The sequence below is a fragment of the Solea solea genome, chromosome 15 (assembly GCF_958295425.1).
Source record: "Solea solea chromosome 15, fSolSol10.1, whole genome shotgun sequence".
NCBI lineage: Eukaryota > Metazoa > Chordata > Actinopteri > Pleuronectiformes > Soleidae > Solea > Solea solea.
The window spans coordinates 1729384-1744257 of record NC_081148.1 but is presented as its reverse complement, the minus strand read 5'-3'; the positions used below and the strand labels follow the sequence as shown (position 1 = coordinate 1744257).

At 40.5% G+C, this 14874-nt stretch overlaps 1 protein-coding gene across 3 annotated transcripts in view; it reads left to right on the top strand.

The window, feature by feature from the left end:
- Window positions 1–14874, top strand: part of hectd2 (HECT domain containing 2) — a 42238-nt gene that overhangs the window by 1765 nt on the left and 25599 nt on the right. For all 3 annotated transcript variants that reach the window (XR_009242254.1, XM_058651641.1, XM_058651642.1), the window contains exons 2-5: window positions 4952–5087; window positions 9389–9527; window positions 9603–9705; window positions 9827–9916. Coding sequence is in view for 2 of the 3 variants with exons in the window: in XM_058651641.1 (XP_058507624.1) it covers window positions 4952–5087; window positions 9389–9527; window positions 9603–9705; window positions 9827–9916 (468 nt within the window). In the remaining variant the exon portion in view is untranslated. The remainder of the gene's footprint in view (window positions 1–4951; window positions 5088–9388; window positions 9528–9602; window positions 9706–9826; window positions 9917–14874) is intronic.

Here is a 14874-nt window from a genome sequence, read left to right as displayed (position 1 = left end):
TGTCAGGCAATAGGAATGTGCTCATCACATGGTTCTGACCAATAAAATGTGTGTTGTCGTTTCTCTGGTTCTGCTGTGGTTCTTCTCTGGTCCCTCTCTGGTTCTGCTGTAGTTCTCTGGTTCTTCTCTGGTTCTTGCTGTAGTTCTCTGGTTTTGCTCTGTTTCTGCTGTAGTTCTCTGGTTCTTTTCTGGTTCTGCTGTAGTTCTCTGGTTCTTCTCTGATTCTTCAGTGGTTCTCTGGTTCTTCAATGGTTCCGCTGTGGTTCTCTGGTTCTTCTGTAGATCTGCTGTGGTTCGTCTCTGGTTCTGCTGTGGTTCTTCTCTGGTTCTACTCTGGTTCTGCTGTAGTTCTTCTCTGGTTTTTCTGTAGTTCTGCTGTGGTTCTTCTCTGGCTCTGTTCTGGTTCTTCTCTGGTTCTGCTGTAGTTCTTCTCTGGTTTTTCTGTGGTTCTTCTTTGGTTCTGCTATGGTTATTTTCTGGCTCTGCTGTGGTTCTTCTGTAGTTCTTCTTTGTTTTTTTCTGTGGTTCTGCTGTGGTTCTTTTCTGGTTCTTCTCTGATTCTTCTCGGGTTCTTCTCTGGCTCTGTTCTGGTTCTGCTGTGGTTATTCTCTGATTCTGCTGTGGTTCTTTCCTGGTTCTTCTGTAGTTCGCCTCTGGTTGTTCGGTGATTCTTCTCTGGTTCTGTTCTGCTTCATCTGTGATGTCTGAGGAAGCTGAGACTCTAAGATCATGTTGATCTGCACTGTCTTACTCTGACTCACTTAAGCCTCTTAACTAAAGTACTATCTCACTGTGAGACTCTTCCACACCAAAGTCTATAGAGACTTTTTCTGATGGACTTTTTTTTTTTAACCATACTCTTAAGTCATTAGAGGAAAAAAATGTCCACTTCCAAAAACAAACTGCTATAAACAAATAGTACAGATTTTATTTTTTTTGGGTTAAAACTTTTGATCAAAACTATAAAATATCAAATAACAGTTTAACCTTTTAAATGTGTGTGATTACACGACGACTGTTTGGTCGTCAAACTTAAGTTGTTTTAAAGTTTAATCTATAAAGTTTTTATAGCAGCTTTTTGGAGGTGGACATTTTTGTCCTTAATGACTTCAGAGGGTAGTAAATGAAAGGTTCCAAAGAACAGAAGAAAAAAAGCTCAAAATTTCAAAGTCAAAATCAAATCTTTATTCATTCACGTGACAGTGAAGCTTATTTAGTTCACTGCGCTGCTGCCCCCTCCAGGCTCAGAATGGGTACTGCTCTCTCGCCACAATCCTTCTCGAATAATCCGATCTTTGTCTGTCAGTTTAAATCACAGCAAAATATCGCAATGCCATTTTTCTTCCACCATTGTTCAGAATTTTATTCACAAATTTAAAACATAACTATGACGGTGTGTTTTTTTTTTATTTTTATTAGTTTTTTAAGTACATTGGGATTTGAATTTATTCACTGATGTGTGGCTTTGTCAAAAAGTAAACACGGAATGGATTATTACAGGAATGGTGCGTGGATCCTGGACATAATTATCATTTCCCCCTCTGAGTAAACTGTGGCTCAAGATTAGAAAAAAATGTACACCTGCCACTGCTATCTGTCATATTTTTTATATATATTTATATATGTATGTGATTAGGCTTGATTTTCTTTAGTTAACTTGTGTTCCAGTGCCTCTTTTGTGTTGCTCTGTGATTCAAGGTTTGAAGCTCGTGCTCTGGAACAGAGAAGTCTAATCTGGGGGCAGAAGCTCTAAGTTCTATGAAGTGAAAAGCCCGACTCGTCCTCTGCCGTATGACAGTTTGAAAATAGACGTTTCATCTCGCAGGAGTTCATTACCGTGTCCTAAGCTGTGTCCCTCCATGTTTTGTCCTCCCCATAAAAGTAAATTCTATTATTTTTTTGATGTTGTCCCGCAATCATATCAACGTCTTTGGGCGTCTCCCTTTAGGGGGCGCCACCACGGGTCCTCTGCCTCCATCTCGTCCGTTATTTTTTTCAGTGGTTTGGCGAATCCGAGCAGGAAACTAAAACCTTTTGCTGGAAAATATTGAGCAGCTCATTAAGTTTTGAAAAGGATCAAAAGTATGGAGCGGCAGAGTCTAAATCAGGCTTCTGTTTGAGTCAAACATAAAATCTGATGTCCTCATTTGTTGACACGTGGAGTTCATTGTAGCCTACCGCGTCTATCTTTGATGTTTATTAGGATGAAGCCCTCACTCGAAACAAAGTGTGGAAAACTGGAGTGTGTCAGGTCTCATCATCATGCTGAAAAGAACCTGAAGATGGCGCTGCGCTGTTTGTTCAAGCGCGTCTTGCAAAAGTCGCCAATGCATTTTGGAAGGTCTGGGTCTCGCCTCTCCATGGAAATCAGGACTCTGGTTGCAGAACCCCACTTCTTAGAGAGGTGCTTGAAGATGGCCTTGTTGAGGGTCTCAACGTTTCCCGGTGTGATGTTCACGCTGGAACCTTCCAGTTGAGCCAAGGTCGCATCGACCAGACGTTGAATGGTGAATTCTAAGTCTGTGAAAAATGTCCTGTCCCCTTTAACTGCCCTCCAGACCTTCTTGATGAGTGTTGTTATGACGAGCCTTAGACAGGCCCTGCTGACTTCTGTCTGTGCTGCGTCACCTGTCGCAGGTACAGCAGCCTCCTCGAGGTAGGGCTCTGGTTCCTCCACCACTGTAGCCAGTGGCATCTGTGCTATTGTCACCCTCTCGCTCTCCAACAAAGCCTGCATCACCCTGTCGCTGTAGCTGCGGACCTGGTTTTCCAGCCACCAGCTCATCAGCGACAGGAAGCAGATCACTCTGCGCTGGATGTCGTCATAAATGGTCGCGTGAGGCTGAGGCTCGGTCATCACCATTTCATTTGCAGCCTCCCGGAATGTTGTCGGAACCATCTCACCTGTGACGTGGCTGTACAGGAGATTGCTGAATTCCCCCGTCAAGTCAAAGACGTCCTCTCGGGAAATCTTCTCGAGTTTGCGAAGCATGCAGACCTCTTCCTCGCTCATTAGGATTTTTCCACTGGTCTGCAGCACAGATTCAGCATCGTCCAGCAAAGACTTGACCGAGTCGCTGTCTCTGACTCTGGCCTTGCTGTGGAACTTTGCCTTCACTTGTGAAAAGATTCGACAGATGGAGGCTTTGGCGAACATCTTGGCAAAGAAGTTGCAGATCTTCGTCCTCAGTCCGTTTTGTTGGGCCTTGGGACTCGGATAGGTCGATGCACTCTCTTTGAACTCTTGAACAGACTGAGCAATGTCTTCTGCAGCACTTTGAATGTCCGCAGAAAACTCCTCCTGCAGCTGGTTGTACTCTATGTCTGGAATGTCCTCCACAATGGGCCCGATGATCTGATTCAACTCTCCGCTGATGATGTACTGCACGGACTGCGTCATGGACGAGACCTCGGTGTTTGCGGAGGAGTGGACGCTGCTGCGGCGAGATTGTTTCACGGTGCAGCACATGCATCTCATCTTGTGCGCACACTTCTTCAGCATTTTGCAGACGGAGCGTATCATCGCGTTGGTTGGCTTCGGTTGCCCGGAGCCGTTGCTGGCAATGACTTCTGTCACAAGCAGCTCTGTCAGATGGTCGGAGGCGGGGCCTTTCACCGTTTCCACGCCGAGGGCGTCGGCAAAACTGCGGGCGATGGAGTCGTCCAGAGTGTCGCGCATGTGGTCCACCAAGGAGTCTTGTTTGAAAAAGTCCGACATGACGTCGACGAGGGCGCACAGGACCTTCACCAGCATGTCTGCCAGCCTCAGTCTGGTGTCGTTGTCAGGTTTTCCCGCCGCTAACAAACTCCACTGCTCCGCCGTCAGACCTCGCGTGAACAATTCGATGTGTGGGCGAACGTTGTCCACGGACAACTTTGGCAGCTCCATGGTTTCTGAACTCATCGTCTTGTGCAGGAATCTGGATCCAAGCGCTTCACTTGTTTTGTTTTTTGCTGAAAGTATGAAGTGAGTTCTCTGCTCGTCCTTCTTCAGCGTCTCACTGCAGGTTCTGTTTGGATGTTGCGTGGTTTACAATAAGATGACGCACATGTAAAATAAATGATGTCACCGACACATCAAAGGGCCTTTGATCAACATGTGACATCACTTCACATCTGTCACATGTGGCTCAGGCAGCCAATGAGGAGGATGTAGACCTTCAAACTGTAGAGGGCAGCGTTTCCCCTCAGTGTCACAGAGCAATCCTTAACGCGGGGACAACACGGGGGAAACGCGGGGGCAACACAGGGACAACACAGGAGTAACAAAGGGACAACATGGGGGCAACACGAGAACAATGCAAGGGCAACACGAAGGCAACACGAGAATGTGAGGACAGCGCAGGGGCAACACGGGGACAACACAAGGGCAACGCGAGAACAACGTGCTGACTGCACACAGGAAGTCCCTCAGCGCTGATTTTTCCCTTCATCAAACAATAAAGAGAAAAGATTTGGTAGAATTTTCACGTTGTTTTGATTTAAATCCACAGACGCATCTTTTTCCTGTTTCTCTGTGTGATTATGATCGCTAGAGGTTTGTTCTGTTGACTGCCCCTGGTCCTGGTCCTGGTCAGGGGGACAGCGGGACGCGCCCACTCTTGACTTGTGTGGGTGAGTGAGTGGTTTACACACTTAGTTTCCTGTTGGAAAAGTTAGTTGATCTTGTTAGGACCAGTCGTCCTTGTGTGTGTCTGTGTGTCTGTGTGTGTGTCTGTCTGTCTGTCTGTGTGTGTGTGTGTGTGTGTGCTGTCAAAAGCGGCTGCTGTCCATCTGTTGTCCTCTTATCTCTTCATTGGTTCTATTTTTCTCCTTCACTTTGTTTCCTTCCTTCCTTCCTCCTCGTCCTCGTCCTTGTCACTGACGTCTCCAGTGAATTTGTTTTAAATAAAAGTTAAAATTGACGTGTGTCCGTGTTCCTGCTGGTTATGACATCATCTTCCTGTGCCAGGGTTTTGGGGGCGGAGCCAAGCAGCCTCTTCCGTCTCTCAGCAACTTCATCTCCACGTTCAGCCAGAGGAGGGACGTGGGGGGGCGGGGCTTTGACAGTGGCGGCGTGATGGGCACGAGCCTGGGACTCAGACACGGTGAGTTCACTCATTCACTCATTCACAACCTTCTGGTGAATGTTCTAGCTTCAAACTTCATGAACTAACGTGTTGTTAAAGATGATCGACTGAAGCTATGGCGCCCCCTGTGGCCATCTGAGTAATGACACACACACACACTCTGTGTGTTCTCAGCAGCAGGGGGCGCTCACTGCGTTATAACGCTGAAGCTTCAGTGTTTATGAATATGTAGAGGACGCTCAGAGGACACTCAGAGGATGTGTCAAACAGCTCGTCCTTTCATTCATGTCATTGCACAAACAATGACGTGAATGAGTGAATAAACATGCAGCAGCTCGTCCTCTCGTCTCCTCACACTTTGAACTGTGATGAAAGCTGGAGGACGCCACTGCTCTAACAAGAGGTCGTCATGGTGACGGCAGCGTGTTGCTGACAGGGGTGATGCACAGAGCAGGTCGTTATGAAGTGATGAAACAGGATATTATGGTCTGTTTTCACTTTGAACCAAATTTAACAACAAAGAAAAAAAAAGTCAAATTTCATTTGTCAGTAAAAAGTGATTTGAGTGAATGAATGAATGAATGTTACATGAAAAACTAATTTTCTTTAATGAAATAAAAAGAGAGCGAGCGCCACCTGCTGTTCAAACACTGAACTACAGGAAACACCAGCGCTTTCATCTCCAGCTTCAATGGGCAGGCCTGCTGCACACAATGGTTACCATGGTTACCGTGGAGACGCAGACAGATGGAGGCTAATCCTGAACACAAGTGTGTTTTTCTGTGATTACGCACTGATGAGGACTAATAGCTGTGTGTGTGTGTGTGTGTGTGTCTGTGTGTCTGTGTGTCTCTCTGCGTGTGTTTGTGTGTGTGTCTGTGTCTGTGTCTCTCTGTGCATGTGTGCGTGTGTGTGTCTCTCTCTGTGCGTGTGTGTGTGTTTGTGTGTGCATCTGAAGCTCTTTTTTGTTTGTGTTGTCGCAGAAAAACCACAAAAAGCTCAAATCAGTCAAATGTGAAAATGTTTGAGGGTCATTAAAACACAAGAGAACCATGTTTGTGTTAAACCAGAATGAGTGTGTTGTCGTTGTTGTTGCTTGTGAGTGTGTTGTTGTTGTTGTTGTTGTTGTTGTTGTTGTCATTTGTGAGTGTGTCGTTGTTGTCGTTTGTGAGTGTGTTGTTGTGGTTGTGAGTGCTGTTGTTGCTGTCGTTGTCATTTCTGAGTGTGTTGTGGTTGTGTGTGCTGTTGTTGCCGTCGTTGTCATTTTTGAGTGTGTTGTCGTTGTTTGTGAGTGTGTTGTTGTGGTTGTGTGTGCTGTTGTTGCTGTCATTGTCATTTGTGAGTGTGTTGTCTGAGTGTGATGTCGTTGCTGTGGTTGTTATTGTGGTGAGGGTGTCGTCGTTTGTTAGTGTGTTGTTGTGGTTGTGTGTGCTGTTGTTGCTGTCGTCGTTGTCATTTGTGAGTGTGTTGTTGTCGTTGTTTGTGAGTGTGTTGTCTTTGTGAGTGTGTTGTTGTCGTTGTTTGTGAGTGTTGTTGTTGTGTGTGCTGTTGTTGCTGTTGTTGCTGTCATTTGTGAGTGTGTTGTTGTTTGTGAGTGGGTTGTCGTTGTTTGAGTGTGTTGTCGTTGTTTGAGTGTGTTGTCGTTGTTTGTGAGTGTGTTGTCATGGTTTGTTAGTGTGTTGTTGTTGTTGTTTGTGAGTGTGTTGTCGTTGTTTGTGAGTGTTGTCGTCGTTTGTGTGTTGTCGCTGTTTGTGAGTGTGTTGTTGTCGTTTGTGAGTGTGTTGTCGTCGTTCGTGTGTTGTAGTTGTTTGTGAGTGTGTTGTTGTCGTTGTTTGTGTGTGTTGTCGTTGTTTGTGAGCGTGTTGTCGTTGTTTGTGAGTGTGTTGTCGTTTGTGAGCGGGTTGTCGTTGTTTGTGAGCTTGTTGTCGTTGTTTGGGAGCGTGTTGTCGTTGTTTGTGAGCGGGTTGTCGTTGTTTGTGAGCGCGTTGTCGTTGTTTGTGTGTGTTGTCGTTGTTTGTGAGTGTGTTGTCATGGTTTGTTAGTGTGTTGTTGTTGTTGTTTGTGAGTGTGTTGTCGTTGTTTGTGAGTGTTGTCGTCGTTTGTGTGTTGTCGCTGTTTGTGAGTGTGTTGTTGTCGTTTGTGAGTGTGTTGTTGTCGTTCGTGTGTTGTAGTTGTTTGTGAGTGTGTTGTTGTCGTTGTTTGTGTGTGTTGTCGTTGTTTGTGAGCGTGTTGTCGTTGTTTGTGAGCGTGTTGTCGTTGTTTGTGAGCGGGTTGTCGTTGTTTGTGAGCTTGTTGTCGTTGTTTGGGAGCGTGTTGTCGTTGTTTGGGAGCGGGTTGTCGTTGTTTGTGAGCGTGTTGTCGTTGTTTGTGAGTGTGTTGTCGTTGTTTGTGAGCGTGTTGTCGTTGTTTGTGAGCATGTTGTTGTTGTTTGTTAGCGTGTTGTTGTTGTCGTTGTTTGTGTGTGTTGTCGTTGTTTGTTAGTGTGTTGTTGTTGGCGTTGTTTGTGAGTATGTTGTCGTTGTTTGTGAGCGTGTTGTCGTTGTTTGTGAGTGTGTTGTCGTTGTTTGTGAGCGTGTTGTCGTTGTTTGTGAGCGTGTTGTTGTTGTTTGTTAGCGTGTTAGCCCGTTTCAGAAAGCAGGTTCAACAAACTCTGAGTTCAAACCTTAAAGTGGACATATTATACCCTATTTCCCCCATTAAAATAGTTCCCTGGTGTCCTAATGAACATGTCAGTGACATGCTTTGGTCAAAATACCATAAGGATGAAGCACCATAGCAGTTCAATAACCCTGCTAAGCCCGCCCCTTTCAGAACGCTCGGTTTTCGTGCATGGTCCCTTTATATGCAAATGAGACACAGGCAAACACACACCCACTTCTTCCAGGGGGTTTCTGATTTGTCCTCGTTACAGCGCTTTACAGCTCTATTCGTCTCCCCCTCCCTCCACTAGTTCTCTGACAATATCAACATGGCAGCGTGCGCAGAAAACAGCCAGAGTGCCGTCACAGGAAGAGACGTCCTACATAAGGATCGAGCCGAACACTGACCAACTGTAAATCAGTTAAAAACACTTAGGAACAGCACCACTGATCGCCAGCGGCGCGCGGCGAGCTGCATAAGCTGGCGCTGTATGTTACTGTATCAGACCGGTGACTATGCTCCGGAGACCTCGTCACCGCGGCACCGCTGATCGCCACCGCGCCACCGCGGCACCGCTGATCGCCAGTAAACTGCCGCTCGCCGCTGTATATGTGACTGTATCAGACTGAGTCTGTGCTCCGGTCATGGAGGACGTACTGAACAAATATTTTTAATTAGGACGTGTCAGAAGGGTTAGTTATGAGCTCTATGTGACCTTTTCTTAACAACGTGTGTGTGTTTGTACGTCGGTGAAATACGTCCCCTGACTAAATACGGCGACCGCTGTCTAGTGCGAACACACGAACACACGTTTGCTGACTTTATCCGACACATTAGCTTCATATATCAAATCCTCTGTGGAAGTTTGTGTAAAACACTGTGCTCCACTGTGCAGCCACCAACAGCACACTTGTCCCTCCGCGTTGACATAATACCGCTCTTCCTCCCTCGCCTGCACTCTCGCAGGGACAAGGTGGAGCTAAGGTGGAGCTAAGGTGGAGCTCTCGAAGTAAACTTACTGGTGGGGCGGTAACATTCGCGGTGAAATGCGCATGCTGCCGTCATAAGTGCAGGGAATTCAACATCGAGTGTTTTATCGCCTATACTTACACTAAGGGGAACCATGAAAACATGACTGAGTATTCTTTTTCCACACTTTGGTGACTGGTAGGGCCCCCAGAGTCCCAAATATAAGTATTAAAATGGTTTAAAAGTTGATTTTGCGTAATATGTCCCCTTTAACTCCAGAACAGCTGATCAGCATCAGTTCAGTTCACTCTGAGTGAATCATCATCAATGGAGCACTGATACTACGATTCACCATGGCAACGGGTAAACAAAGAGCACAGCCTCCATTTGAATCCAGTGAGCAGAAATATGAACACATGACATTTATGTGAAGAGTGAATAAATGAACACTGTTCCATTTAATACAGTGTCATTCACTCATTCATCCTTTCATTAATGCATTAAAAACGGCTGCAGTCCTACCATATGTTACATTAGATTTGATCTTTATTCAGCTGGAACCTGACGACAGACAAACTGAAGATGACAATATGACACAGCGAGCAGGTTAGGTTCATGGAGTATGTTGCCATGGTAACTGACTCAGAGTTAAGCTGACCTGGCTTTCTGAAACAGGCCCAGATGAATGAATGAATGATGTTTCCTTTCAGGGAGAGAACTTCCTCCCATCTGCAGCGACGTTCGTCAGAAGCAGCGTCTCTGTGTCCAAACGCTGCCCCCGGAGGCCAAAGCTCCGTTCCCCTGCGAGCCCGTCGTCCCTCTGCGAACCAAGACCACCAAAGACTTTCAGTAAGTCTCCATGGCAACGACAACATCTACAACGACAACAACGTCCTTTATGTTCTTTTGTCTTCGTGTCCACAGAGAGGACATGGACCGAGCCGTCCAATCAGGCGACTGGAGGGAGGTCCGAGACTTTTACCTGACCACGTTTAACTCCTTCATGGAACTCAACGCCGCCTTTAAGGTAGGACACGTCCTGAGGGACACTCTCTGCTTTCTGGCATTCATTCATTCATTCATTCATTCATCTTGTACCACTCAGAGGGTGAAACTGACTCATCCTCTCATTTCTTCTGGTTTCCCAGCGAGAGGCAAACGGATTGTTCAACACCATCGAAGATTCAGGAATCAACGTCAAGTTTGTCAACACTGTTTATGACACACTGATCAACACAGTGAGGACACACACACACACACACACACACACACACACGCACACACACAGACACCTACACAGACACACACACAGACACCTAAACACACACACACAGACACACACACAAACAGACACACACACAAACATACACACACACAAACATACACACATACACAAACATACACACACACAACCACACACACACACACACACAAACATACAGACACACACACAAACATACAGACATACACACAAACATACACAGACACACACACACATACACAGACACACACAAACATACAGACACACATACACAGACATACACACACACACAAACATACACACACAAACATACTGTTAAGTATTCACAGAGCTTCACTTTTTCCTCATTTTGTTATGTTACAAAATGGATAAAATTAATTTTTTTCTTCATAATTAAACCCACAACACTATGGAAGCCCATTTCTACTACTTGATGAAAACAAATTATTATTATAATTATGAGAAACCAAGTCATCATTATGAGATACCAAGTCATCATTATGAGATACCAAGTCATCATTATGAGATACCAAGTCATAATTATGAGATACCAAGTCATAATGAGATACTAAGTCATCATTATGAGATGCCAAGTCATCATTATGAGATACCAAGTCATCATTATGAGATACCAAGTCATAATTATGAGATGCCAAGTCATCATGAGATACCAAGTCATCATTATGAGATACCAAGTCATCATCATGAGATACCAAGTCATCATTATGAGATACCAAGTCATCATTATGAGATACCAAGTCATCATGAGATACCAAGTCATCATTATGAGATACCAAGTCATCATTATGAGATACTAAGTCATCATTATGAGATACCAAGTCAGAATTATAAGATAGAAAAGTCATAATTACGAGATACTAAGTCATCATTATGAGATACCAAGTTATGAGATAAAAAAGTCATAATTATGAGATCAAAGAGTCATAAGATACTTAGTCATAATTATGAGATACTAAGTCATAATTATGAGATACTAAGTCATCATTATGAGATACCAAGTTATGAGATACCAAGTCATAATTATGAGATCTCATAATTATGAGATACTAAGTCATAATGAGATAAAAAAAAGTCATAATTATGTGATACCAAGTCATAATTATGAGATACCAAGTCATAATTATGAGATATCAAGTCATAATCATGAGATACCAAGTCATCATTATGAGATACTAAGTCATTATTATAATAATAATAATAATACATGAGATACCATGTCATCATTATGAGATACCAAGTCATCATTATGAGATACCAAGTCATCATTATGAGATACTAAGACATCAATATGAGATACCAAGTCATCATTATGAGATCCTAAGTCATCATTATGAGATACTAAGACATCAATATGAGATACCAAGTCATCATTATGAGATGCCAAGTCATCATTATGAGATACTAAGTCATCATTATGAGATACCAAGTCATAATTATGAGATACCAAGTCATCATTATGAGATACCAAGTCATCATTGAGATACCAAGTCATCATTATGAGATACCAAGTCATCATTATGACATACCAAGTCATCATTATGAGATACTATGTCATAATTATGAGATAAAAAAAGTCATAATTACGAGATACTAAGTCATCATTATGAGATACCAAGTCATCATTATGAGATACTAAGTCATCATTATGAGATACCAAGTCAGAATTATGAGATAAAAAAGTCATAATTACGAGATACTAAGTAATCATTATGAGATACCAAGTTATGAGATAAAAAAGTCATAAATATGAGATAAAAGAGTCATAATTATGAGATAAAAGAGTCATAATTATGAGATACAAAGTCATCATTATGAGATACAAAGTCATCATTATGAGATACCAAGTCATAATTATGAGATACTAAGTCATCATTATGAGATACCAAGTCATAATTATGAGATACCAAGTCATCATTATGAGATACCAAGTCATCATTATGAGATACCAAGTCATAATTATGAGATACCAAGTCATAATGAGATACTAAGTCATCATTATGAGATGCCAAGTCATCATTATGAGATACCAAGTCATCATTATGAGATACCAAGTCATAATTATGAGATGCCAAGTCATCATGAGATACCAAGTCATCATTATGAGATACCAAGTCATCATTATGAGATACCAAGTCATCATGAGATACCAAGTCATCATTATGAGATACCAAGTCATCATTATGAGATACCAAGTCATCATGAGATACCAAGTCATCATTATGAGATACCAAGTCATCATTATGAGATACTAAGTCATCATTATGAGATACCAAGTCAGAATTATAAGATAGAAAAGTCATAATTACGAGATACTAAGTCATCATTATGAGATACCAAGTTATGAGATAAAAAAGTCATAATTATGAGATCAAAGAGTCATAAGATACTTAGTCATAATTATGAGATACTAAGTCATAATTATGAGATACTAAGTCATCATTATGAGATACCAAGTTATGAGATACCAAGTCATAATTATGAGATCTCATAATTATGAGATACTAAGTCATAATGAGATAAAAAAAGTCATAATTATGTGATACCAAGTCATAATTATGAGATACCAAGTCATAATTATGAGATATCAAGTCATAATCATGAGATACCAAGTCATCATTATGAGATACTAAGTCATTATTATAATAATAATAATAATACATGAGATACCATGTCATCATTATGAGATACCAAGTCATCATTATGAGATACCAAGTCATCATTATGAGATACTAAGACATCAATATGAGATACCAAGTCATCATTATGAGATCCTAAGTCATCATTATGAGATACTAAGACATCAATATGAGATACCAAGTCATCATTATGAGATGCCAAGTCATCATTATGAGATACTAAGTCATCATTATGAGATACCAAGTCATCATTATGACATACCAAGTCATCATTATGAGATACCAAGTCATCATTGAGATACCAAGTCATCATTATGAGATACCAAGTCATCATTATGACATACCAAGTCATCATTATGAGATACTATGTCATAATTATGAGATAAAAAAAGTCATAATTACGAGATACTAAGTCATCATTATGAGATACCAAGTCATCATTATGAGATACTAAGTCATCATTATGAGATACCAAGTCAGAATTATGAGATAAAAAAGTCATAATTACGAGATACTAAGTAATCATTATGAGATACCAAGTTATGAGATAAAAAAGTCATAAATATGAGATAAAAGAGTCATAATTATGAGATAAAAGAGTCATAATTATGAGATACAAAGTCATCATTATGAGATACAAAGTCATCATTATGAGATACTATACCATAATTATGAGATAAAAAAAGTCATAATTACGAGATACTAAGTCATCATTATGAGATACCAAGTCATCATTATGAGATACTAAGTCATCATTATGAGATACCAAGTCAGAATTATGAGATAAAAAAGTCATAATTACGAGATACTAAGTCATCACTATGAGATACCAAGTTATGAGATAAAAAAGTCATAAATATGAGATAAAAGAGTCATAATTATGAGATACTAAGTCATCATTATGAGATACAAAGTCATCATTATGAGATACAAAGTCATCATTATGAGATACCAAGTCATAATTATGAGATACTAAGTCATCATTATGAGATACCAAGTTATGAGATACCAAGTCATAATTATGAGATCTCATAATTATGAGATACTAAGTCATAATTATGAGATACAAAGTCATCATTATGTGATACCAAGTCATAATTATGAGATACCAAGTCATAATTATGAGATACTAAGTCATTATTATGAGATACCATGTCATCATTATGAGATACCAAGTCATAATTATGAGATACTAAGTCATAATTATGAGATAAAAGAGTCATAATTATGAGATAAAAGAGTCATAATTATGAGATACTAAGTCATAATTATGAGATCAAAGAGTCATAAGATACTAACTCATAATTATGAGATACAAAGTCATCATTATGTGATACCAAGTCATAATTATGAGATACCAAGTCATAATTATGAGATACTAAGTCATTATTATGAGATACCATGTCATCATTATGAGATACCAAGTCATAATTATGAGATACTAAGTCATAATTATGAGATAAAAGAGTCATAAAAGAGTCATAATTATGAGATAAAAGAGTCATAATTATGAGATACTAAGTCATAATTATGAGATAAAAGAGTCATAATTATGAGATAAAAGAGTCATAATTATGAGATACTAAGTCATAATTATGAGATCAAAGAGTCATAAGATACTAAGTCATAATTATGAGATACTAAGTCATAATTATGAGATCAAAGAGTCATAATTATGAGATACTAAGTCATAATTATGAGATAAAAGAGTCATAATTATGAGATAAAAGAGTCATAATTATGAGATACTAAGTCATAATTATGAGATCAAAGAGTCATAAGATACTAAGTCATAATTATGAGATACTAAGTCATAATTATGAGATCAAAGAGTCATACGATACTAAGTCATAATTATGAGATAAAAGAGTCATAATAATGAGATACTAAGTCATAATTATGAGATCAAAGAGTCATACTATACTAAGTCATAATTATGAGATACTAAGTCATAATTATGAGATAAGAGTCATAATTATGAGATACTAAGTCATAATTATGAGATCAAAGAGTCATAAGATACTAAGTCATAATTATGAGATAAAAGAGTCATAAATATGAGATACTAAGTCATAATTATGAGATCAAAGAGTCATACAATACTAAGTCATAATAAAAGAGTCATAATTATGAGATACTAAGTCATAATTATGACATCAAAGAGTCATAAGATACTAAGTCATAATTATGAGATAAAAGAGTTATAATTATGAGATAAAAGAGTCTGAATTATGAGTTACCAAGTCATAATTATGAGATACTAAGTTATAATTATGAG